The 26,345-nt window shown below is 40.3% G+C and overlaps 1 protein-coding gene across 4 annotated transcripts in view; it reads left to right on the top strand.

Annotated features, from left to right (window-relative positions):
- Positions 1 to 26,345, top strand: part of ZCCHC7 (zinc finger CCHC-type containing 7) — a 158,401-nt gene that overhangs the window by 92,532 nt on the left and 39,524 nt on the right. For all 4 annotated transcript variants that reach the window (XM_048850143.2, XM_048850142.2, XM_048850144.2 and 1 more), the window contains 3 exons: positions 12,026 to 12,069; positions 13,591 to 13,713; positions 15,507 to 15,677. In XM_048850143.2, the coding sequence (XP_048706100.1) occupies positions 12,026 to 12,069; positions 13,591 to 13,713; positions 15,507 to 15,677 (338 nt within the window). The remainder of the gene's footprint in view (positions 1 to 12,025; positions 12,070 to 13,590; positions 13,714 to 15,506; positions 15,678 to 26,345) is intronic.

Genomic DNA, 26,345 nt, shown 5'->3' with positions numbered 1-26,345 from the left:
TCAGGAACAATGGAGTCATCTCTAACAAGAATAAGTCTTATGAGACCTGCAGACAGACCTCTTTAATGACAAACTCACAGCTACAGAATTGTGTTCCTCAGGAAATTAGAATGATCTCAAATCTTGCCTCCTTCAGGAGAAAGTGCCAGAACTGTCTGTCTTATTTCCTCCACAGGAGTAATAAACAAAGAAACAAAAATGCTACACATTATGCAGGGAGAACACCTATCCACAGCAAACTGTCTTCCTATAAAATGTGTAGTTGTGCTCTTGCTGGTCCCACATCCCACCTTGTGTCTTCCTGTAAAACACTCAGGCACTACAATAATGAAAGTTGGTTGGATACCTAATAGGCATGTTACAGTTACCACTTAGAAAGCATATTTAGCAGTGACTAATTTTCCAATGAGTACTTTTTCATTGAAAAAATTCACCACACTATTTAATCTTTTTTTTTTCCACTTAAAAGTGATACACAATCTTGTGCAGAAATAAGTGAAAAATATGGCCCTTTCGGGAGGGGGGAAGCAAAATAAGTGACTTTTCTCTCTTTTTTTTTTTTTTTCAAAACTAGTAATCAATTCTAATAAAATCTAATCTTTTATACCCTGGGACTCTGTAATCCATGAGTCTGGGGTATCAGCATTTGTTGTGAAATTCAATCATAACCCACATATTGCCACAAAATTGTACTTCAGAATCTGTCTTGCATTTATTTAATAACCTGTTTCTAAAGATGCTGGCTGTCACGCAGATCTTAAAGCATAAAGACTATAAACTAATGCAGTGATGTCTTCCTGCATCTGCAGACTGAAACAATAGCTCTGAAAGATGTGAAGTGTCCCATTTGTATCAATGGGATTGTAGCTAATGTGCTTATCCTACAATCATACGGTCTCCCACGCCATCCCAGTTGCCCAAAGCTCAACCATCCCTTGCCCAGTTGCCAAAACCTCCAGCTTCCCCCATGACAACTTCTGTGGTGGTTACATGTGTAGGTTCAAAAAATAGGGCATGTCATCAAACACTTAACATGTAGTGATAACATGGCATTGGATATCCAAGTAAGTAGTTTAGGATCTGCTGTTCTGATCATCTTATTCATTTTCGTAATTAATTCAAACCTCATTTTTATTTAAGCTATGTTGAGGCAGATTTTCCAGTCTGCCATGGTAGAGTATAGGAGAGACCAGAGACCTTGCCTCAGCGTACACAGATTTTGTTTATAGTCAACCAAATAAAATACCTGTTCCTGATCTATACAGCAAGCATTTCTGAACATTTAGTACAAGTCCAAGGAGAATCTACACTGTGGTCCAAGGCCCCAGGCACATAAGAATTAAAATGAAAAAGACTGTCTTCCTCTGCTGAAATAATTTATCTCTAAGCCAACTTCTCTCACACACATTCCAGAGAAGAAACCTTCATGTTAGACCACTTTGTCATTGTCATCATCATTCCACTTAAAAAAAAGACCAACCCTCAATATTTACTTTCCATATATTTTGCCTGTCTGTCTTGTCTGTTCATGCATCCTTCAAATATAGCATCTTTCATATTTATTTCTCCACCAAGAATTGTTGGCATCTTAAAAGGTACTTAGGACAACTTAATTAAATGCCTCCCTGTTCAAAGAAACTAGTAATTCTCTTTCCACAATCATACAAGACAGACCAAAAGGTGAATGTTTGGTGTGAGGGCTAGTTCTGGTTTTGTCTTGCTTGGCTAAATCAAAATTCAAAGTATAGACCACTGGATTTCTAAATTACATATTATACATTTATTCTCCAGTGGGAATAAAATGTTCAGGTTTGCCTCCTTCTCTCTGTTTAACTTTGACTGCTGTGAACAATGGAAAGAATAGCCCTGCAGCTGAGCTACTTATTTTTTTTAATCTATTCATTTTATACTTTTCAGACAGATTTTTCCCCGGGGTGAAACAAAGGTTAACTGAAATTTCCTCTGTTGTGTACCTGAACGAATCAGCAGTTTGAGAAGGAAATCCCATTGATGGGCAAAGAGAGTGACAGGCTCTATTTAAAGAATTCCCCCGACTGTGTGGTAGACCAACCATGCCATGAATTTAACTGTTCCTGTGGTCCCCATACTTGTACCCACCAAAAAAAGAGAAAAACCTACTTTGTTCTGCAAATGTTGCACTAAGCTTTGAAAACCATGAGCCATTGAGTTTTGTGAATTAACATTAGCAGCAGTGGCCAAGACTTAGGGGAGAGGATATCTATCACAGAATACACAGAACAGATTGAAAATTTCACATTTATATAATATACAAACCCACACATGGTGTGTGTGTATATTTTAAAGTATACATATGTATCTATATACAATTTTGCATGATACATACGCTTCAAGAATGTGAAATATTATATATTCACTGTTTACTGCTTTTTGCTCTACATATTTTTATTCCCATTACAGTTCTTAGAGCATTTTACACATATAAAACAGAAAAGAAAGAGGGAGTAAAATAAGGGGACAATATATGTTTTATAGCTAAAAAACTGCAGAACAGTTACACTGCACAAAGCAGAAATGTGAAGCAGTCCTGAACCTTTAAAAACTGTTAAAAGAAAATGTATGTATCAATACTTGGCAAATTTTTGTATTTAAAAGGCTGCTTTAAATATGAAAAGCAAGCATCTCCACTTAGATTAAACACTCTTGTTTACTTCAAAACTTGTGAACCTTCTTGAAAATCCCAGTTTTAGCCCTGTGGTGGGCCCCAAGAGAATATGTTGCCTAGGGATTATAAATACCGTGTCATAACCCCCAACTGTCAGACTTTTCTTCTCTTGTGATGACAGTTAAAGTCTACTCCCATAGGTAATAGGTTCGTAAAGTTTGTTTAAAGTTGTTTTAGCAGGTCTTGAAATTATTATATTCAGGTTTTGGGGGTTTTTTTAAACTTTCTAAATACCAATTTTTGTTATGCCGGAAGCAAAATCATATGTTTTGATACATTTCAATGTGGGTTGGCTTTCCGTGTATGGTCACTGGTAGATTTGGGCCAATAAGTGGCTTTAAAGAGTACCATAGTGCACGAAGATAATGGCTGCTAAAGATAAATGGTCACTATTATCATAAGAGTGACCAAAACAACACAGGGGGCTGATGAGAAATGTCAGAGAGAAGAGAGGTGGTATGTTTTGCTATTGTGGGAGGAGGGAGGTTCTGTCCTTGCCATAAGGAAATTTTTCATGTTGGACTGCTATCAACTACTGTATGAACTGATTTTTCAGTGGGAATCTATGGATCTTTTTCAAAGTTCTCTACTTTTAAGGGATATTAACACATAATCTGTTCCAACAGCAGGTGTCTATTTCAAGAAGTCCTCTCTTTATTATCAAAGCAAAAGTTGAGAAATCCCTTGAAGTGTCTAAGGAAGTCTCAGAGAACAGCCCTTACAGCAGTTGATTCAAGTTCTTCTCCAGAAATAGTTCTACTTCAAAATGTCGAGTGGTATATCCAGAGCTTCATCTGCTGCTGCTTCTCTGCATCATTTAGCCTTGATCTGCTGCCTAGGGTTGTGTGAGTTCAGATGCCGGTACCCACCATAAAAGTTTTGTACTCATCAGTCACTGCTGGAGTTGGAGAAATCGGACCGTTAGGATCTAAGTCTGTGTTCAGTCTTTTGAAAATATATCATAAACACTACCAACTGTTGTTTAGGCCTGGAGGTGCCTCTCTTCATCCAGTTGCATTTTAGAATGTTGTGTACCACCTGAGTTCAGTTCGATTTAGGTGTCCTTTGAATGGAAACCTTAACTGGAATGAGCAACAGGGTTATTAGCACAGACCATATGTTGATGCCTGTAAAGCAGCCACTGTCAGTACAGATTTCAGCCTGTAATATATGGGTATGTAGAATACATCCTACTTGAGGGAAAATATTATCCTGTCGGAATAGCATTTCTTGTACTTCTCCAGAATCAGAAGTGTTTTGAAACAGTGGCTTTTTGCCTTGAAGAGTGACAGGAATAGAGAGAGAGAGAGAGAAGCAGCAGCAGCAGCAGAATTGAGTCAGCTTCTACAATCTGAGTTGCCTGAGTTAGCTGTGCATGGGTTTTAAACTGAAAATAAAATTTGCATGGGCTTTCCCAGTATAAAAAAATAAAGGTAAATACTTTGGCCATTTTTGGTTCATTATTTTTCAGAGTAGAACCCCTATAGATTGTAAGTTTTGGGGGGCAGGGACTCTTTCTGACTGTGTGTGTACAGTGCCTAGCACCATGGGGCCCAGTTCTCTCTTGGCCTCTCAGCACTGCTATAATAAATATGATTGATTAATTAACCTCATTTTAAAACCTGGTCTTTCCACATGGCATTTGCGTGATAACTGTGCATTGAAAAAGTTCATTGAAAAGACTCGAGTCAGGAGGTTGAGAGTATAAGAAGCATCATGAAGCCTTGTTCTTTCATCTATGCCTCATCTGTGTTCTGTGTACTTCTGATCAGTATTATGTGTGGATTGTACTGTCTGTGTTCTACTTAGAATGAAAGGTCATTGGGGAAATTCATATTTTTCCCCTGTACGTTGCCACGCACATTGTTGGAGTTCTATTGAGGGTCGTGGTAATAATAACGTATCTGCACTCTATGACCAGTAAATTGGTTGTTGGTTTTAATAAACAAAATATGCACTCAACATCAAAATGCAAATGTTTGATTTTCCTGTAAGCAAAAGACAAACTTTGTATATCTGTTACCACCAGTCACAACAAGAAGTGAATTTTCCATGATAGCTTGGAAAACTGTACCACATTAAACGTAGAGAACTTGCCAAATTTCTATTCCATTTCTAAAACAAGAGCTGTAAAAACCATCAGAAAATTCCATCACAGAAAATTCTGTTGTAATGATATTTGAGTCTTGACGAGGTAAACAAAAATATTTACTGATTTAGAAACCCTAGACGTTTCAGGTGCATGTAAAACCTGCTAGCATTAAATTAGTCTTTTATGGAGAAAAAAATCCAGATTATTTTTCTAGGGGATTTATCTCTACCCATTTTAAGTTATTATTAATTATTTGTAATGAGGTAACACTCAGAGGCCAGGATCCTATTGTGCCAGGCATATGAGGGATGCTTGCATCCATGTTCCCACCATAAGAAAAAAATCTCGCCTGTTTTAGGGAGTATGTCCTTTTCATTGTAAAGTTGAATGCACAAGTACCATCAAACGTTAAGCTCATTCCATATTGCTACCAAAGAAACTTCGTATGAATCATAGAATCATAGAATCATAGAATATAAGGGTTGGAAGGGACCCCAGAAGGTCATCTAGTCCAACCCCCTGCTCGAAGCAGGACCAATTCCCAGTTAAATCATCCCAGCCAGGGCTTTGTCAAGCCTGACCTTAAAAACCTCTAAGGAAGGAGATTCTACCACCTCCCTAGGTAACGCATTCCAGTGTTTCACCACCCTCTTAGTGAAAAAGTTTTTCCTAATATCCAATCTAAACCTCCCCCACTGCAGCTTGAGTATGCATAATGTCTTTTGGAGACACTGGAGATGCAATTAGTCTTAGACTGGGGTTAACCATTCCAGAGAACAGGATAAAATTCTCCAGATTCCCTGCCGAGAGGACTGAAGTTCAGTGTTCCTAGTGGTGTAAAAGGTCTCATTTTCCCCAGAGACTGAAAGTCAGGCCAAGCTGTATGCTTGACTGCAAAGGTGACATCTTCAAATCCCTAGACCATTGGTTGTAGCAGAATAACCTACGTTTTAGGATCATATATAAGGAATCAGTTAAGTTGTAGCTCAGCCTAAATTTGTTTTCTCTCTTAAGGGAATCCACTGCCCTGCCAAGCTTGGAACTGCTGGATTTTTCCACTTTTGCCAAGTCTCAGAGGCAAGCAAGAAGGTCCACTCACCACCCGCGTCCCCTCCCGCCTCCGGGAGTAGCACCCTCTATAGGCACATTTGGTGAATTGTATTGATATTGCTCCCCAATACTATTCTTCCACGCTTGGGGCAGAGGTTTTCTCAACAGTTCTCTTTCATGGTTTTTTTTGCCATCTCCTTCCTTTCTCTGGAAGAAGAGACTTGGACTCATGGTCGTCTGGCTCTTAGCCCAGAGCAGGTTCCCCCTCAACTATAGAGCGTTTTCTGGGAGGGTCTCTCTCTCTCTGCCAGGAGTCTGCATGGTGCTGACATTCTTTGAGTTGCTTGCAGCAACACACTAGTCCATAAAACCCAGAAGAAAGTCCAATAACTTCTGAACTATTGGGCTGTGGAGTTGATTTACAATACTTGGCCATTCGGTCTCAAAAGGAGCAGTCCAATGATATGAATAAATTTTGTCTGCAGTTTTCTCTGTATGTCTGTCTGTCTGTCTCTCTCTCTCTGGAAAAAAAAATTAGAAGGAAGTTTTTTATTACGTTTTTAAAACAAATTGGGGAGTGGGTGGGAGGGACGTCTATATCTCAGATACCCCCTTGGCCAAGCAACCCCAAACTCTGTCTAGGGCCTTAAACCGATATACCAGTTTTTACACTGCTCAAATTAGGCATGTAAATTTTAGTGCAGTTTGAAAAATTTGGCTTTAAACAGAAATACGGTTGCAACCTTAACTGTGGTGCTTCTATAGGCTATCCCATAATATTGTGTTATTCCAGGGTAACCAAAGTGTAATTGTCCATAGAAGAAGCCCCTTTCACAGAACTCTTTATTTCCATCCAAGCACTATACATTTAACATCATCCCCATTCTCATTTACTCTGGCCCCATCCTCTCTCACCACACCCCGAACTGACAGGATGTTGATATCAGCTGGATGCACACAAAGCCATTCTCCTCCCCACCCTCTAATACAAATGCAAAAAGTTCATAAGCCTAAACAGAAGAATAAACAGGCATGTATTTTTCTCATCAAATTATGTGAAAGAATGAATCATAAACAAATAAAAAGTATCTTAATGCGGTTACCACAAATGAAAAAGGTGGAAAAAAATCAAAGTATGAGAAAATCCATTAAAAATAAAATAATTTAAGTGTGGCAGGTTTGTGTTCTGGGGGTTTACCTTGATACCATGTGAAAATTAGCAGCTTCCTTTGAATAACACATGCATTTGTGGCTGTGAGATTCTGGTGCAGTCACTTACTGGAGAATGGAGAAAGCCCCAGGGGAGATTCTCAGAGTAATTTTTAAAAATGTTAATATCCTTTCACAAAGGCACTGTGAGCTGTTTAAAAAAATAGAAAGAAAAGTGGTGTTTTTGCATAAATAAAATAATTACCAAAGAAACCATAGACAGTGTCAAGAATTTAATACCGAAATTTTTGTGGATGCCTACATAAAATGGATAAAAAGATGACAGCACTTTCAAAGATATTTAGTAAAGAGCTGCATTACGTTTTTACAGTCCTTATAGTTATGCCCCCCCAAAAGTGTGAAATGAAAAAGGGACATGTGAACCCCCAGAAGAACAGGAATTAAAATATGGCTGCGTGGCTTTACTGAGTGCTAAAAACATGGGGTTACATCTTTGCACATTTTTCCACATACTGGCTCACTACAAAAGCAATTTTCCCCCTCTTGGTATTGAGACCTCCTCCTCAATTATTGGGAGTGGACCACATCCACCCTGACTGAATTGGCCCTGTCAACACTGGTTCTCCACTTGTGAGGTAACTCCCTTGTCTTGGTGTGCCATCTCGGAATAGTTTATTATCCTCTTCTGGACCCAATATTTTCTATTTTGTCCCTTTTAAAGGAAAATTCCACTCTTTTTCTCCAAGCTTCAGAAATGACTATAATTTTTTTTTAAAATAGATTTATTTATTTATTAAAGTTTAGCTGTCTAGTTAAAAAAAGATAGTCTTACTTTATGGCTGCTTACTTGATAGGAGCATTTTCCTACTAACAAGCAGAAAATGAGAAATTAGGATTGGAACATTCTCATTCTGCTCTAAATTCGGTTGAGAGACCATTAGTTTTTAACACCAGTTTAAGGTAAGTTTCATTCTGCTAAAGACTTCCAAGTAAATGTAACTTTTGTTTTAAATGAGCAGGTATTTCTTTATTTTATATCCATACCTTGTTCAAGAATTTCAGATGAACATGGGTCACCTTCACACATCCTCCCCTTGTGTGTGTCTGCTCCATCCACATTCCTTACTGCTTCAGTCATCCTTTCTTCCACCCTGCAGCACGACCTCAGCTCTTGTCCCTGGCAGGACCTCACACCAGCCACCTAATTTTCCTGTCCCCTCCCATGTCAAACCCACAGGGTCCACCACCCCACTACCATATGGACAGATGGATGGCCAAATTATGAGCTGTAAATTACTAGGTCTGTCACTTCATATCTGCTCCCAGCTCCTGCCAAGCAGCTCTTAATCATCTCATCTTAACCTCCCATTCCTCCTACCAACTGGCATTCAGCCACCTCTTCTTCCATTGATCCTGCCAACAGTGACTCTGAGGTTATGTCAACCTAATTTATGTCAGCATACAACCGCCACAGTTATAAAATCATGTGTGTGTGTGTACACTTGGCTCCTTGTGTCGGCTGTGTGTGTCCTCACCAGGAGCACTTGTATCTATTGCATTGTCAATGTGGGGTGACTCCTGAAAGCCAGTAACAGTCGACATAAGCCATGCAGTGTCTACACTGACGCAGCATCGACCTAATTACATTGACTGTGACTCTACACCACTTGGGGAGGTGGTGGCATTAAGTCAGCATAGAGAGGCGCTTTCATGGGCTGGAGCCCAATTTAAATGAAGACACTTCCACAGCTGGGTCGACACAAGGCATCTTACGTCGGCCTAACCCTGTAGTTTAGACCAGGCCTGATGCCTCTTACAATTCAGCACAGGTGTAATGAGGTTGCTAGCCTTGGGAGGCTGCTGGTCTGGGGGCTGGAAATGGGAGTAGAGAAATACTCCGTATACTGCTTTGAGAATGTAGCCTGGATTGGTAGTTTGGTCGAGCTTCAGAGCAGGTGGTAGGCAAGGTTTAGTACTGAGGTCATGCATCAGAGTGGGAGAAAGAATGGTAAATCAAGGGGTTTGGGTCTGAAGAAGCAGGGACAGAAAAGGGAGATTAGAGAAGCTCAGAACACAGCTAATCTGTGTTTATCCAAAACTCATGGACACTGTCTGGCAGTAAATAAATAAATACAAGTTAAGTAAAAGTACATTTACTTGGCTTTGTTGTAATTATATATTGAAGCTTTTCTGATGTTGGTGTTCAGAGATTTTCCCACAATTTCACTGTAGAATGTGTTTCTTTTGGTCCTATTTTCTTTTATTTATTTCCAACTAACAGAAAAAAGGCAGCCTGTATGTAATAAGTTTAGACACATCTACAGCCACCAAAAAAGTTTTGAAACTTCAAAAGTTATTTCTTCAGAAAGAAACTTAAAATTTAGGTATTTGGGGGGTACGTGTCAACCTATGCAGTGTTCGGTGATTTGTTTAATAAATATCGCAGCCAGTAATGCCCTATTCACTGCCTCAGAATATCCTAAATTCTTTCAGGGTACCAAAAACATCACCAACTACATCAGTTTAAATTGAATTGAAATTAAATAATTAAAATTCATGTACAAAAAATATAAGATTTTTCTAAATGGATACAAAAGCAGGACTGTTCATGTTTCAATATGTAGCTTTTCTAGGTAATAAAACCAAGGCCCTCTGTTCTCTGTAATAAGTTGGACCTCAAGTCTGCAGTTTTTCAGGGTATCACACTGGAAAAATTGCAGCAACTTAATTTAATAAGGGGCAATTTAACTGGAACAGCACTGTCATTACCCTAGCTTCTGTGTTAATTACTTTCAACTGTCCACTCAGTTTCACTTTCCTATGGGCTCATAATTTTTTACATGAAAGCTTGGATTCTGGAGCCACAGTTCAGCTGCAAGGTTTGGATTTCAGTTCAAATTCTCCAGCTTTGAAAAACATGGGGTCACTGAGGACTTCACCCCACATCGTGTCCCTATGTTTAGTCAGTGAGACTACTCATATGCCTTATATTAAGCATGTGTTTGAGTACTTTGCTGGATTGAGGCCACAGTATTCAGCACCTTGCAGGATTTTTTTGCGCTCAGATGCCATCCTTTACTTACCTTTTTGACATTTAAAAAATGAATGGAGGGGACTTGCCACCTTTAATTATCCGTGAACTCTATATTTAGAGTTTTTGCTGTTAGTAAATGCAAGTTATTTATTCATGCATTTCATAGGCAGGGCTGGTAGAATCACTTATTACTGAGGTTGTCCTAAACTTCACATTATAAAATCCTGTTTTCAGTTTATTATAACTTTGCTAAATGTTAACTATTGGGGCTGAGATTTTCCATGGCAGGTGTCTACCTCAGACATGTTTGTTTCTTTAAATACTTCAGCTGGAATGGTTCTGCTGTTTCAAAGTATGAGGCTAAGGAAAAATACATTGTTTTGCCCATGTTAAAAAATTATTTGAAAAGCTTTGGAGCAGGGACTTCAGATTTGGCAAGTTTATCTCCTTTGTGTCAGGGATTTTCCTTTCGCTATCTCCATGAAAATCTGCCTCTATTTGGCCAAGTTATAAGCCTCTGAAATATTGCTGTTCGCACATGCTCAGTAAAAACTTATTAGATTTTAGCAGCTGCATTTTCCAAAGATTCTGTCTGCACTGGACATGCTCCAGTCCAGGGCTGAGCAGGTCTTCCCCTGCCATTAGAGGTCTGGGCTGCTGCAGGCCAGTCCGGGCTCAGGCACCAGAACTGAGTGCATGGAGACTGTTTCATCTGTGCACTAAATGAAGATGAGGACTCTCAGGAAACCTGCGCAACACTTTCAAAGGGTGAGCTTAAATTCATAACCAAAAATCATGGATTGAACAGAGAAACTGGATTTATGGCTTATCACAACAATCTGTTACCCACTAACCTCCTCTTTTTGTCCCATGACTGCAGAGGTGTTAACAGGTCACTCTACCTTGAATGGTCCCTTACAATATGTGCATTCCACCTTACATTTAGCTGTGACACTGGGAGTACATTTCCCAGAACTGAAGAAGAGTTCTGTGTGGCTTGAAAGCTTGTGGCCTGATCTACACTACATAGTTTGGTAGACGTAAGCTGCTTTATGTTGACCTAATTATGTTAATGTACGCACTACAGCTGTGTCCCGCCGATGTAAGTGCCCTACTACAGTGACATAACTCCACCTCCACGAGAGGCGTAGGGCTTATGTCGGTGTAGTTAGGGCGGGACAGGGTCTGTGTAGACACTGCGTTACTTATAGCAGCTGTTGGCTGTCTTGTCAATTTCAGGGCTCCATGCTGACGCTGTGAAATTGGCAAGAAAGCCGGACAGCTACAGCCTGGCTTCCCCCAGCTCCCCGCTCAGAGAGGCAAGAAGCCTGAGCAGCTATCCCTCCACTGCCTCTGGTGGGGAATGGGAAGGCAAGAAGCCCAGGCAGCTGGCCAACACTCCTGGCTGAGAGGGGACGCGCTCCACTGGCAGAAGGAGGGTAGCGTGGACATCAGCCATCGCAGTAATGACTGCAATGGCTGTAAGTCAACCTAACATATTAAGTCTGTAGTGTAGACATGCCCTGTGCCGCTCACCAACGGAAGTTGGTCCAATGAAAGATATTATCTCACCCACCTTGTGTCTCTGAGATCTTAGAGGACCATGAGGGTGACCGTGGACTTTCTAAGGGTTCTGTATGCCATGACAGACAGCAGTTAAATGTAATTTGTGTAACCAGCAGTGCAGTACTTCAGGGCCTATGCCACTTACCACATGGGGAGTTCTTCCCTAGTTGATGGCTTGTTTAACAAAACACACACGATAAAGAGCACACATTAATTATAAGGTAGGTCAAATTTGGAGCCAAACAGATTGGTAGTGTCCCTTCGCTGAAACTAGATTCGCCAATGATGTGCTTTTAAAAACAGGTCTGGTCTTGTCTCCTTTCAGTGACTACATAGAAATCACCTGTGGTTGAATTTACAAAATAACTTTCAGTGCATTAATATATTTCACAATATATCTGTTTTGCAGGAGAAGATGGAGTGGACTGGTCCATCAGTGATAAAGACCTAGAGGTAATATAACCTAATAAATTATTCCAAATACTGTAGGTTGTTTTTAAAAGATGGGGCATAACCTTATGATGAAACCCCTTATTATAAACTCTCTGATCCCTTGTGAACGATATACTTAGAAAACATTCTTATATATCATGTATGTGTGTGTGTCTCTCTCTCTCCATTCTTTATTGGTAAGACTGGTTTACATGAAAAGAGGATAATTGCTTTTTAAGAGTTCATCTATCCTGCTCCTTATTTTCAGTTTGAAGTAATAATTCTTTCTTAACATCATAATCATTTCCCACAGCTTCCAACTGTGATGTCAGAAACAGAACATTAAGATATCAGATGTGGAATAAGCAGAAAAAAGAGATGAATTCTTAAAAAATAAAAAATTCTTTTATTCACACAGGTATCCCTATATAAACAGAAAATAAAAAAAATAGAGTAAAGGTGTGAGCAGAATTATTAATTTTTCTTAAAGATATCCATGAGACTTCAGTAGCTCTCTGAAGCAGAACCAGACTCTTCAACTTCTTGCTGCACTTGGATATGATGCCTTTATCATTTGGTGGGACTTCTTCTTGTCTTACTCTACACACACCCCCCCTCCTTCTGGAGGGTCTGGAAGAAAGTGAATCCTAGTAGCCTCAGGCTATCTAAGAGGAGCATGGTGCACTCTTGAGGGTCCCTCTCACTCTGTCACACAACCAGCTCCAGTAAGGTTCAATAATGCTTCCATATTAGAGTTACCAGCCCTCCATAGTTGTCCTGGAGTCTCCAGAAATTAAAGATTAATCTTTAGTTAAAGATTATGTCATGTGATGACACCTATAGGAATAAGTCCAACACAAATTGGCAACCCTATTCCATATGCAGGGGCCCTCAATCTTTCAGCTTGGCTTGTGACAGCTGCACCTGTCCTTCTGTCTGCTTTAAAAAAAAAAAAAAAACGGATGTTTACTCGTTCTAAATAAATCTTCAGGAGCAAGAGAGAGAATTATCAACTTCCTCTGCTTCTGTGGAGATAACATGTGAGGTCACAGTTGTGTGTTTTGCAGGTTCACTGTAATTTGTCATGGTGCAAAATGCAGTTTTAATTGATCTCCCTACAGCATTATATTTCTTCTGAGGAATGTGTCAACCCATGTTGTATGGTGACTTGTATTTGTAATTCATGTTAGCTGCATGTGCAATCTGGGGGGAACTACAGTTCATCCTGGAATGAGAGAGCCAATTGAGCCTCACTGAGATTTTCGAAAGAAGACAAACCTTTTTAATTATTCTTTTGTTTTACTCTGAAAAAAAAAGACAAAACTGCCTGAGATTTAGCAGCCAGTCATTTAGACACAATTAGGGCAAAGTTTAAGAGAGCAGAACTATCCAGCGCTAAATGGTTGACAAATGTATGAGTACAATATTAGATTTCAAACTGAACTTACCAGCACTGACCGCTACAAAAATACAGTTCAGCAAAGCACTGCACCACAAAAGCCCAAATAATAGATACATCTTTTTTTCTTGTTGTTTCCTTAGGCACAAATTGGTAATTATGCACCCCTGAGACGCACCAACAGATACTATGCAACAGACAAAAATGTTACTTGTAGAAATTGTGATAAACGGGGTCATTTGTCCAAAAACTGTCCTACTCCAAAGGTAAATGCAATATTTTAATTTATTTTAGAGGCTGCCACTTGTTCTGTGGTTACTAGTTAACACTCTTTTGGGTTGTCCTAGAGCTGGTCCATCACGCTGTGAAGTTTATAAACATCCCCGTGTGGTCCAGATTGGGAGATAATTGATTCGGACCGGGTGATTAACCAGTTAACAAGGGAATCCAGCTCATCAGCTGGGGACTGTTGCGTGGTGGGGGGGGGGGAAGAGGGGGAGAAGAGAAGGGGAAGGGGAGAGGCAAAGAAGCTCAGGATCTGAGAGAGGTGAGACCTCTCTCCCCCACCTCGACTCAGTGCCTAGAGGTTTACAGTGACACACAAGAAAAGCCTTGTGGTGGGGCGACGTAAGACACTGTAAATAAAGCGCAGTGTGGTGAATTTACGTATGCAAGTGTGAGGACTGCTTGAAAAGAGACATCCAGGGTGAGAGAGCCTGCTCTGAGCCACCCTATTTCAAGAGCTTGTCATTTGGCTTAAAAGTTTGTTTCAGGCTGAAATTTGACAATAAGGCCTCTTGGAGAAGACTAATTTAATTTACAAAGTTAAAAAAGGCTGTGTTAAGATTTTTTTTGTATGACGTTAAAATCTCTCACAATTACAAATGAATACAGAGAAAATAAAGGTAAGTACAATGTAAGGACATACTGTTGAGATCCTAAAAGAATAGTTTACATTTTTTAACTGTTTCATATTGTACAGACTCTCAGAGAAAAAGAACTAAAGTAAAGAGAAACAATTTATAGGAAATGAAAGAAGGAACAGCATCTAGACTTAGCACCTATTGCCCTGGCAAAGAATTATTTTAAAGATCATTTACCGCCCTTTGCCATCATAGAAAATATGAAATTATATGTGACCTCAAAGCAGCTCAAATTTCTACAAAACAAACAGGGAAAGTTTTTACCTGAAATATTCATCTTCAGTTTTTTTGAAAAACACCTACTATGTAAAGTATTATGTGGAAATGGCTGCAGTCTCTACTGAGCGTGACTTTACCAATCCCAACAGAAAAGACTGTAAAAGCTATGCAAATTTTGCAAAGCCTACACCGTCTGAGACTGCTTCCTATTCCAAGTCTATGGATGTGTCTATGTAAAACCGGTTTCTCAGTGACTGAGTATCAGTAATTCCTATCCAGTGGCCATTTTAGCCTCGCATAGCAGACTCAGTCATTGGGGAAGTTGGCTTTGAATGGACACAGCTTCAGAATAGGCTTTCAATGGTTTGATTTTATAACTCCATAAATGCACTAGTCCGCATACGTGTGAATCTCAAAAGTATGAGCATTCACTTTCATGGCATAGATAAAGAGGTGATTCGTTAAGAGTCCATTGTGTTACATATCACACAGCATGTAACTAAGAGAGACCGCTTTTTCATTTTTTAATACAGTATCCCAAATTACAGTTTTCAGGTATGAAAAGTTTGTCTCTAATCAAAATGTTCCTTTCCTCTCAGCATGATTGTTGTTGATTCGTTGAAAGTAGCGCAAATGTATGCAGTAATTCATTAAACTTGAGAAGAAACAAGGACCAGAAAGTACTGTATATGGAATTACAATGTTAGCTTGTATTTCTCTTGTTGTTGTACAACATCACCAGAATTTCTTGAAGAAACACTATAATCTTACTACCCAGCTGAGAATACATAATTATGAACATTATAATTTGTAGGAGTTTGTGCTCATTTTGGTTTGTGTTTCTCCAGTTATTATTTTTTACTTTAAACAGTTGAAATGTTTTCACCTAAGATCCTTATTTCTGTCTTTCTCCACAGAAAATTCCCCCTTGTTGCCTGTGTGCAGAGAGAGATCACCTACAAAATACCTGCCCAGCACGGTTTTGTTTAAACTGCTGTTTGCCTGGACACTGCTCTAGGGAGTGCCTTGAGAGAGCTTATTGGCGTAAACATTGTAACCGCTGTGATATGAAAGGCCATTATGCTGATGTGAGTAGAACATTTAGCGATCATTAGCCCTTGTCCACCTTGGTCAATAAATGTTATGCAGGGTAAAACTAGATGCTCTAACCAGCCGTATCTGTTTTTACCCTTCTATAATACAGTGGGCATACATTTATACATACATAAAAATATATTTGAGTATCTGTCTATATAGCATCATAGTTTCCGTGGGAACTGAGGCCAGAATTTGGCAAAATGTGGCAACGGAAGCCCTTCTTTTTGCTGTGATGCCAGTCTAAGTTCCAGTTCCGTTCGTACAAACATTACTTGCTCACAGAAATGTTTTTCTTCCTAAAATATATCTGTGCAGCAAGCGTGGTGAGAAAAGCCCACGGAAGCATCATTTAGCCCCATGGAAGGTATGTGAAGGTATTGTGTGTGATTCTTTCACACTTTGGATATAAAGATTTGAAAATTGAACTGGTGGAGCACAGATCGTTTTGTTGAGTTTGATTTCATTTTTAGAAAACAATTTTCAAAAAAGCTGTAAAAATGCAATAAGCAAGACATTTCAATTTAAGTCAGAACAGGCATCAGGACAGGGGAATGCAAATATATGTTCAATTTCTGCGTGGGTGGGTGTGTATAGATGTATACTATTCAATGCTCAATAGATTATGACAGTTCTCCGGGCTTTTGTTCCATAGACTGGGAGGAATTTGGGGGTACTAATGTCCATGCTGAGGGAGGTAGTGAGGGGCTCTCACTGGAATTTCATCCAGTTGTACTCAACCAGAAGACTGGGGAAAATACATGGGTCCTCATCAGTGATGGTGGCTTAAAATGAGGGGACATCAGAAGTCCCAAGTGCTCCAGCAAAGATGCAGAGGACAGCTTCTACCCACCCAAAGCCAGTAAATAGCAGTGTGGTGTTCTGATACTGCTCCATATTCTTATGTTGTTATAAAAGCATCAGTAGAAACTTAAGTTAGTCTATATCTTGGTTTGGTATGTACATTACCTTAGGCATTTCATATGACAAGTGTACCTGAGCCAGGTAAAAGCACATAATACAGGTTTTTCCCATGTAAATACAGCTAAATAGAAATGTTATCTAACAGTAGAATAGTAATGTTAAAGGAAGATGTTTAGAAACAGTTTATTTGAATGACTCAGCTTACACTTTTCATGCTTTTCAGTTGTGGATATATAATTAGCTATTGTGTGCAGGTTTGAATTTCTGCCACAGTCACCTGTTAACTTTTATACGAAACGTGAAAGAGGGAAGATGGTGACAAACAAGGTGAATTGTGTGCTCCTCCCCAGAAAAGCATACTGTATATGGTGTGGGAGAAAAATTATAAAGAGACTGAACAGTCATTCTGTCTTGTATCATTCAACTATCAAATTAACAGTATAGTGTAAGGAGAGAAATATTTCTGAAATCTATTGATATCTTTATCTTAATCCTTACAATATATTAGTAAGAGCTATACTAAATCCATCTTTCAGTGTCTGTCATTTTCATCAGTGTCATTCAGAATTGCACTGTTGCTGTGTAGATCAACACTACTCATACCAATTGGGGTGTACAGTCTGATCAGCATTGCCAGTCAACCCCTTCCTTCTATCTTAACAAAGAGAAGGTTAAGGAGTGACTTGATTACAGTCTATAAGTACCTACATAGGGAATATTTAATAATATAATAATATTTAATAATGGGCTCTTCAGTCTAACAGAGAAAGGTATAGCATGATCCAGTGGTTTGAAGTAAAACCAGACAAATTCAGACTGAAAATAAGGCAGACATTTTTGATGGTAATTAACCGTTGGAACAACTTGCCAAGGGTTGTGGTGGATTCTCTATAACTGACCATTTTAAAATCAAGATGGGATGTTTTTCTAACAGAGCTGCTCTGGGAATTATTTGGGGACGTTTTCTGGCCTGTGTTATACAGGAGGTCAGACAAAGCTCCTTTTAGGCCTTGGAATCGATGAATATCCATTACACCGTGTTACCTCCATGTCACAAGATAGAGAGGGAAAAGGTACGTAGAACAAATATTGAACTCCATACCTCACCTCATAAAACATAAATTTCTGAAATCTTAACCACCCTTTTTCTGTAACCAAAGTATCTCAAGCCATTCCCCATTGACCTTGCAGATCTCTCTTGTCAAATGAGCATATGAAAATGCCCCCCTTCTTCAACATAGTCACAGTCCAGATAAAGAGATTCTTGTAAAAGATGTACTGTTCATTTTATCACCCTACCAGGCATTTGTCAGCATCAGGTTCCAGGCCAGGCAGCAAAGCAGTGGAGTTTTTTCCATATATTTTGTTGACTGGAAAAAAAACCCCTCAATAAAAACATATACACAATGCTATTTTGTGCATATTTTTGAGGATATACAACCTTAAATAAAAGTGTGTTTGTGGGATCGATAATTAGTTTACATTTTTTTAATAAGTTAAAGCATTCAGTCTGTATATATTAGCAGGCAAATCATTATCCAACATCAACTATCAAGAGTCAAAGAAATTAATACGTTTGTGGGAGCACATTGGGAGATGCAAACTGCTACACAGAGCAATTCAAAAGTTACAAGAATACTGAGGATCCAGTCAAGAATGTCACTTGGGCAAAGGCACATTTTCTGTACAGGTTTCAGAGTAGCAGCTGTGTTAGTCTGTATCCGCAAAAAGAAAAGGAGGACTTGTGGAACCTCAGAGACTAACAAATTTATTTGAGCATAAGCTTTCGTGAGCGACAGCTCACTTCATTGGATGCATACAGTGGAAAATACAGTGGGGAGATTTTATATACACAGAGAACATGAAACAATGGGTGTTACCATACACACTGTAATGAGAACGATCACTTAAGGTGAGCTATTACCTGCAGGGGGGGGGGGGGGAAACCTTTTGTAGTGATAATCAAGGTGGGCCATTTCCAGCAGTTGACAAGAACGTGAGAGGAACAGTTGGGGGGGGTGGGGGGAGATAAACATGGTGAAATAGTTTTACTTTGTGTAATGACCCATCCACTCCCAGTCTTTATTCAAGCCTAAGTTAATGGTGTCCAGTTTGCAAATTAATTCCAATTCAGCAGTCTCTCGTTGGAGTCTGTTTTTGAAGTCTTTTTGTTGAAGAATTGCCACTTTTAAGTCTGTAATCTAGTGACCAGAGAGATTGAAGTGTTCTCCGACTGGTTTTTGAACGTTATAATTCTTGACGTCTGATCTGTGTCCATTTTTTCTTTTACGTAGAGACCGTCCAGTTTGGCCAATGTACATGGCAGAGGGGCATTGCTAGCACATGATGGCATATATCACATTGGTAGATGTGCAGGTGAACGAGCCTCTAATAGTGTGGCTGATGTGATTAGGCCCTATGATGGTGTCCCCTGAATAGATATGTGGACACAGTTGGCAATGGGCTTTGTTGCAAGGATAGGTTCCTGGGTTAGTGGTTCTGTTGTGTGGTGTGTGGTTGCTGGTGAGTATTTGCTTCAGGTTGGGGGGCTGTCTGTAAGCAAGGACTGGCCTGTCTCCCAAGATCTGTGAGAGTGATGGATCGTCCTTCAGGATAGGTTGTAGATCCTTGATGATGTGTTGGAGAGGTTTTAGTTGAGGGCTGAAGGTGATGGCTAGTGACATTCTGTTATTTTCTTTGTTGGGCCTGTCCTGTAGTAGGTAACTTCTGGGAACTCTTCTGGCTCTGTCAATCTGTTTCTTCACTTCAGCAGGTGGGTATTGTAGTTGTAAGAATGCTTGATAGAGATCTTGTAGGTGTTTATCTCTGTCTGAGGGGTTGGAGCAAATGTGGTTGTATCGTAGAGCTTGGCTGTAGACAATGGATTGTGTGGTGTGGTCTGGATGAAAGCTGGAGGCATGTAGGTAAGTATAGCAATCAGTAGGTTTCTGGTATAGGGTGGTGTTTATGTGACCATCGCTTATTAGCACTGTAGTGTCAGGAAGTGGATCTCTTGTGGGGACTGGTCCAGGCTGAGGTTGATGATGGGATGGAACTTGTTGAAATCTTGGTGAAATTCCTCAAGGGCTTCTTTTCCATAGGTCCAGATAATGAAGATGTCATCAGTGTAGCCCAAGAATAGGGGCAACTAGTGGCCAGGTGAACCACTGACCATTATATTACAGATCAGTGTAATAAAGCTAAGTCATGTGAATTTGGACACCTAACAGGTGAACTGTTTGGAGGCCAAATTATTAGTGGTATAATGGGTCAAAGCGGATAGTTGCAAGAAAATGACTTGATCTTTCAAAGGATATTTGCAAGTTTATTGAAAATTGTCCTTCTGAAGTGAAAGTGTTTGCAAACCAGGGGAGAGGTCATTTAATTAGACCTATAACCCAAGACACACAGACAGTATACAAGTCTAAACCAATGACCAAGACGAGACTTGTTTGCAAATAAACATCAAGGCAACCACACCATGATGCAAAAGTATACAGCATAAGGAGTGTGTATCTCTCAGCCCTAATCACAAAGACATACAAAAGCAGAATATATTTAAGAACATACCACTAGAAGACTAAGTTCTGGTGGTAATGTAGAAACAGAGTTATGTATTGGGCTTCTAAATATATATTCTACAACAAAACAGTTTTTCACAATAGAAATAGTGAATAAAAAGTTAAAATTGAGTTAAAAATTAACTCGGTGCAACATAATCACATCATGCACATACAAAAAAATTAGTGACTGTGTAACCCACACACCTCCTGGGTATGGTGTTCTGTCCCATCTAGTGGCACTGAGGAGAGAGGGAGGCAGGGAGGGGTTGCAGCTGTAGCGAACAGCCAGTTGGCTTTTAGCTCATGCGGTAGAGGCTCATGCACTGAGGTTCCATTCCGCCCGACGACAACCAGGGTCTGTCAGCATTACAGCTGCTCAATGCTGGAATAGAAAAATAAGTTTGTTTCATATAGTGGACATGCTTACCAGAAATAAACAGTGAAAGCTAGGAGGTGCAGTAACAATGTAATAACTCCCTGCAATTCACAGTGTACTGTCCACAAAAGAGACTTAAGGAGCAGGGTGGCTAACCAGCTGAACATGGATTCCTGTTGCAATGCTGTAGCTAAAAAGGTTAATAGTCCCTGCCTGTATACACAAGAGAATTATAGTTGGACCTGGTAGTGCTCCCTGTTATTAAGGTTTGCCTGACACTTCCCATTACAAGACCCTGTTTTCAGTTGCTTATAGCTTTGCCAGACTTCAGTCATTTGGACTGAAATTTTCCATGCCACATGTCTGGCTTAGGCTAGATATTTTTTGGAAAATGTTAGCCAGAATGGTTCCCTAGAATGAATCTAGGGGAAAATACATTGTTTTGCCCGTGTTAAAAAAATTCTGGTGATCTTTTCTTTGAGACACTCTAGCATCACCGTACTTTCTCAACAACTCTCAAGTAATATTTTAGGGACTCCGTGTAACATAGGCACAACAATGAGTGTGGGTAATATGCACAGACTGCCAAATAATCCAACTAAAATGCACTCCTTTGCTCTTTTATTCTGTAATCATTGTAGACACTAGCAGCTTGAGGTGGAATGTTGCTACTGATCTCAACAGTGCTTTATCTGATGGAATTGTAACATTTGGGTTGCACAGGGTATAAATGTCTGTACGCATGGTTTCACTCAACCTTGCCATGCAAAATCTCACAGTAACAAAGTGATGAAATAGATTTTAAAGTCTTCATTGGTGGTTGGGGGAACAATTTACAAAGAGTTCAAAATGTGAGAGTTTTTTCCTGCACGTATTTTGTTCATCTAAACAACTATCTAATTTGATTCAAGTTCCTTGCTCTTTACAATTTAAAAGGACCTTACAGAGAGTGAAAATAATTGGATAGGGGAAATGAGCTGATACAGTCGCTATCCTGAACCACTATCCTGTAATTTAGCATAAAGTTTTATGGTTGCCCAGTTAATGTGGTATACCACAATATATGTTGGATATAGAGAACTATGATTAAATAAGGCTGTTGTGAAGCAAACCAGCAACATGTAGAAAAGCATAAATCACGCTGATCTCGGATGGGTAGATGAGCTTCAGGTAAGAACTCCAGGTTATAGCTGGTTAGGGCTTGGGGTTATCTTTGATTTCAGGAGGAGTCGTGCATACACATCTGAAGACAGAGTTTGGCTCCAGGTTTGAAGGTACTTATTTTTCTCAGTTAGCACACCAACCTTTTGTCATTATTTACATCCAAAGTTCAGTACACAACTCCCCCCTCTTTTTTTTAATGGATAGTTAAGACATTTGTTTAAAATAACTAGGGTCTTTTCTGCACTTGATACATATGCCCAAAAGTCATGTTACTGCTAATAGGAGTTTGTGTATATCTTGTGTACAGTGTTGTAGCTCTATGATAAATTGCTAATAATATTGGATCCATTCCCAAATATCATAAATTTATACTGGTATATACAACTATGGGTACTAAACAGTAGTTAAAATCTTTAAAAAAAGGTAGCTATTGAGTTGAATATTCAGGTAAATTTTAATTAAACTCATTTTGAGAGTTCAAAATAGCCACAAACTGGGAAACATTTTTTTTAATCTCATGCACTAGACTTAACACTAGACATAATTGTTTTTGAAATGTTTCTTACTGGATGAAAGATTTTTGTCAGTTTTTACTCTAGAATGAATTGTTATGGCAAAAGTATAATCCCTCTGAAACAAAGAACGTTATCTCTGATGTCATAAATGTATTGCTATAACATATTTGATTATCAAACATGTTCTAAAATGTTCTGATGCACACTATGAAAGCTTGGGGTAGAATAAGAGAGGTTGTTAAAATAATTGAAATTGAAACTAATCTGACATGAATGTAGAAGTAGAGCAGTGGGATAGAGCTACAAGATCACAACTAGAGGGCGATACACCATGATGATACACTTCGGATGTGGTTGTTTATGACAGTGGAGAAGAGTACTTGGGAAGGACCTAAATAATATAGATTCATAGATTATAGGGCCAAAAGGGGGACCTCAGTGACAGTCTAGTCTGACCTCCTGCATAACACAGGCCATAAGAATTCCCCTGAATTAATTCCTGTTTGAACTAGAGCATATCTTTTAGGAAAGCATCTAGTCTTGATGTGTGTAGAAAGAGGTGAGTGATACAGTAATGACACTCAGAGGTAGTAGAGAGTGAGACAAGATATGGAATTAAGGAAAGATAAGAAATAAGAGGCTGTTCTGTATTATTCTGAGAGGTACAATATAAGGCAGAGGTGGGCCACATCCAGCCCACAGTACCATTCTGCCCAGCCCCTGAGCCCCCGACCCCTCCCCTGCTGTCCTCCCTCCCCCGTAGTTATGCTGCCACATGGGCAGCATGGCTTGCACCCGCGCACCTCCCAAGCTTTCCAATAAGCCTGTCCTGCCGCTCTGAGCAGCATGGTAAGGGGGTGGGGGAGGGGTTGGATAAGGGGCAGGAGGTCCAGGGAGACAGTCAGGGAACGGGGTGGTTGGATGGGGTGGGGGGTGGTCAGGAGACAGGGAGAAGGGGGCGTTGGATAGGGGGTGGGGTCCTGGGGGTTTGGGGAATCCCGGGAGGGGGGGAAGGGGAGCGGGGGGGTTGAATGGGGTGGGGTCCTGGGGGGGTGCAGTTAGGGAAAGGGGTCCCGTGAGGGGACTGTCAGGGGACAAGGAGTGGGGGGGGGTTGCATCGGTCGGGGTCCCGGGAAGCCTGTCAGGGGGCAGGGGTGTGGATAGGGGGCGGGGCAGTCAGGGGACAGGGAGCAGGGGTGGTTGGATAGGGGGTGGGGTTCCGGGGGGGCGGTTAGGGGCGGGGGGTCCCGGGAGGGAGTGGTCAGGGGTCAAGGAGCAGGGTGGGTTGGATGGGGCGGGGGTTTTGAGGGGGGCAGTCAGGGGGCGGGAAGTGGGAGGGGGCAGATAGGGAGCAGGGGCTAGGCTGTTTACGGAGGCACAGCCTTCCCTACCCGGCCCTCCATACCATTTTGCAACCCTGATGTGGCCCTCGGGCCAAAAAGTTTGCCCACAACTGATATAAGGTGTAGAAAAGAATCAGATGAGAATGAAGAGAATGTGGATGATTTAGGGAGAGAATAAAAATTAGGTCTGTTCAAAAAAATCTGTCTTACACCTACATTTCCAATATTTCAGAATGAAAACGTACATGAAACTTAAAAACATATTTTTCAGTTTTCCATCAAGTAACCTGTTCACATCTAGTACAGATAGTATTTCAGCACATATTCATTATTCTAACAGTAGAATTGTGGAAGAACAAGAAAATTCCTCAAATAGGGTAGGAAAATATCTTTTAGGGACCATTTATGTCAGAGCACTTCAGAGCAACAGTCAATCATACTACAATTTAAAAAATAGACTGTTCCATTCTTATAATGTAGATGGCCATTCTGAAACTTCAGAGTTTAGATTTTGGCATACTTTGGACCACAGCTTCTCTACTAGCTAAACCTTTCCAAATTAAAAAAGCTTCTGGTTTCTTGGGTAACACAATGTGCTGTTGCTACTGGCAATTCCTTTTGAAAGGCAGAGTGATCAGGTATTCCTAGCGCCCTCATATCTACCATCATCCCCAGTTGGTAGCTTTCTTTGAGAGGGATTATAGGGCTTTTGCCCTAGTCCCTTTCTTTATCCAAAGATCTCAAAGAACTTTACAAAATGGTGTAACCATTATTATCTCTATCCTTTGTCCACTCTGTGTCAGTCTTCACCGTGTGGTGTTCCTTCTATCAACAGCAACTGGAGGCAGATCACAACTTTTCTTCTGTGTTTGGGTTTAAACCACCCCTCAGGAAGAGCTCTCCAGAATTCTGGATCTTCACACCAATACAGATGGCAGACATCAGGCCTCCTTTTGTAGCAGAGTTTTTTTTACAGGATTAAAAAAACAACTAAATATTTTCCTTTTCTTTTTTTCGTTGTCTTCTAAGTTGTTCTCAAAATTGCTGGACTCCAAAAATGTTTTCCTTTTCTGAGGAGGGTTTGAAGGGCAATCCCTCTTTGATAAGAAAGCAGAAATCTTCAGCACTTCTCATGGAAGCCTGGATCATGTCCGGGGCAGAAGCTCTCGTTTTGTCCCTCCGGATACTACACATCAAAGGAAAAGAAAAGTCAGAATTGACTAGCTGTGCAGGACGCACTTAGACCTGAAGGGATGTAGTCAGGACCAGCCATTTTTGCAGAGCATCACAAAGCAGGTTTCAGAATAGCAGCTGTGTTAGTCTGTATTCGCAAAAAGAAAAGGAGTACTTGTAGCACCTTAGAGACTAACCAATTTATTTGAGCATAAGCTTTCATGAGCTACGGCTCACTTCATGAAGTGAGCTGTAGCTCACAGAAGCTTATGCTCAAATAAATTGGTTAGAGTAGTCTCTAAGGTGCCACAAGTGCTCCTTTTTTTTTACAAAGCAGGTTGGAAGTCCTGATGAACCTGTTGGTATCCAGGTCCAGTTGGAAAACCGAAAGATACTACATGAGGAAGACACACTTAAAAGTGGGAAATCTGGACACCTAAGTTCAGAAGTGGCTTCAGGGCCTCCTCCTCCATGCAAGTGTGAAGATGTTAAATAATTTGCAAACAAACAGGCTAGTGAGTTTGGTTACCTTCTCAATAGCTCTTGGGTCTCAGTCCTCAGGCCTGCTTAAGCCGTAAGTGGAATCTCAAGATCCCAACACAAAAGAACATATACCAACAGGAGCAAACCCTGCACCAAAATCCAATGCTGCGAAAACTGAGCAGTAGGGAACTCAGATATTTGAATAAGGTGATAAACTCTCTCCTAGCATCTTGGAGCAGACGGACAGATGATGACTACAAATCACTTGGATGAGATTCAAATATCGGCACCCAAAAGACATCTTGGAGCAAAGTCAGCTTAAAGTAAAGGACACTCTAGCATTTCTACAAGGAGGCTTGTCTATGGCTCCTTGCTAACACTTCAGAAAGACAAGTCTGCAACTGTAAGTATATTGCGCTGTAACAAACCCTGGAGAATCTCTAATCACTCTCACAAAATAGGTTCCTCAGGACCACCACTATCATCAGTGCTCCATTAATACTCAGATTCTTGACATGATCTTCAACTGTGTACTACAGGTCCACATAAACCACCCATCTAGTCTTTGCAATCAGCATGTGTTCTCACTGGAAGACCTTTTCTCACTGGAAATCTCTTGCCTACATGCCACGTCCTCAGCCTTAGGGATTTCAGAGTGTGGCATGCGCTCTTTGGAACCTCAGTTATACATATTCTACCAGGGCATAGCAGTTCTTGAAAATGACCAGTCCTCCTTTCTGAAGGTCACCATAATCTTTCTCAGAAGATTTGTCTGAATCCAAACATCCTAGGGAAGTAAAAGGGGCATACAAGGGATAAAAGATGTATATAGCAGAGGCATTCAAAGCCTCAGGTACAGCTCCTAAGCTTATTGCTGCTCACTCTAAGAAACTGTGCACCATCTATGGTGAGATCTGCAAGGTTGCTATGTGATCCTCCCCCCCACACTTTTCTCAAAGCACTCTATAGCAAATATCCACACCCCTGCAGATGCCATACTTGGTACGTGGGTGGTACAAAGTGTGATGCCCCAATAACCCCTTACTTTCTCTTCCAATTTCTACATAATTCAGTTGATTTCTTGCCCCCTTCCTCCCCCCCGGAATGATAAATTGTTTTC

Source organism: Caretta caretta, chromosome 5 (genome assembly GCF_965140235.1).
Source record: "Caretta caretta isolate rCarCar2 chromosome 5, rCarCar1.hap1, whole genome shotgun sequence".
NCBI lineage: Eukaryota > Metazoa > Chordata > Testudines > Cheloniidae > Caretta > Caretta caretta.
The sequence above is the reverse complement of the archived record's forward strand: the minus strand, read 5'-3'. Positions and strand labels throughout refer to the sequence as shown.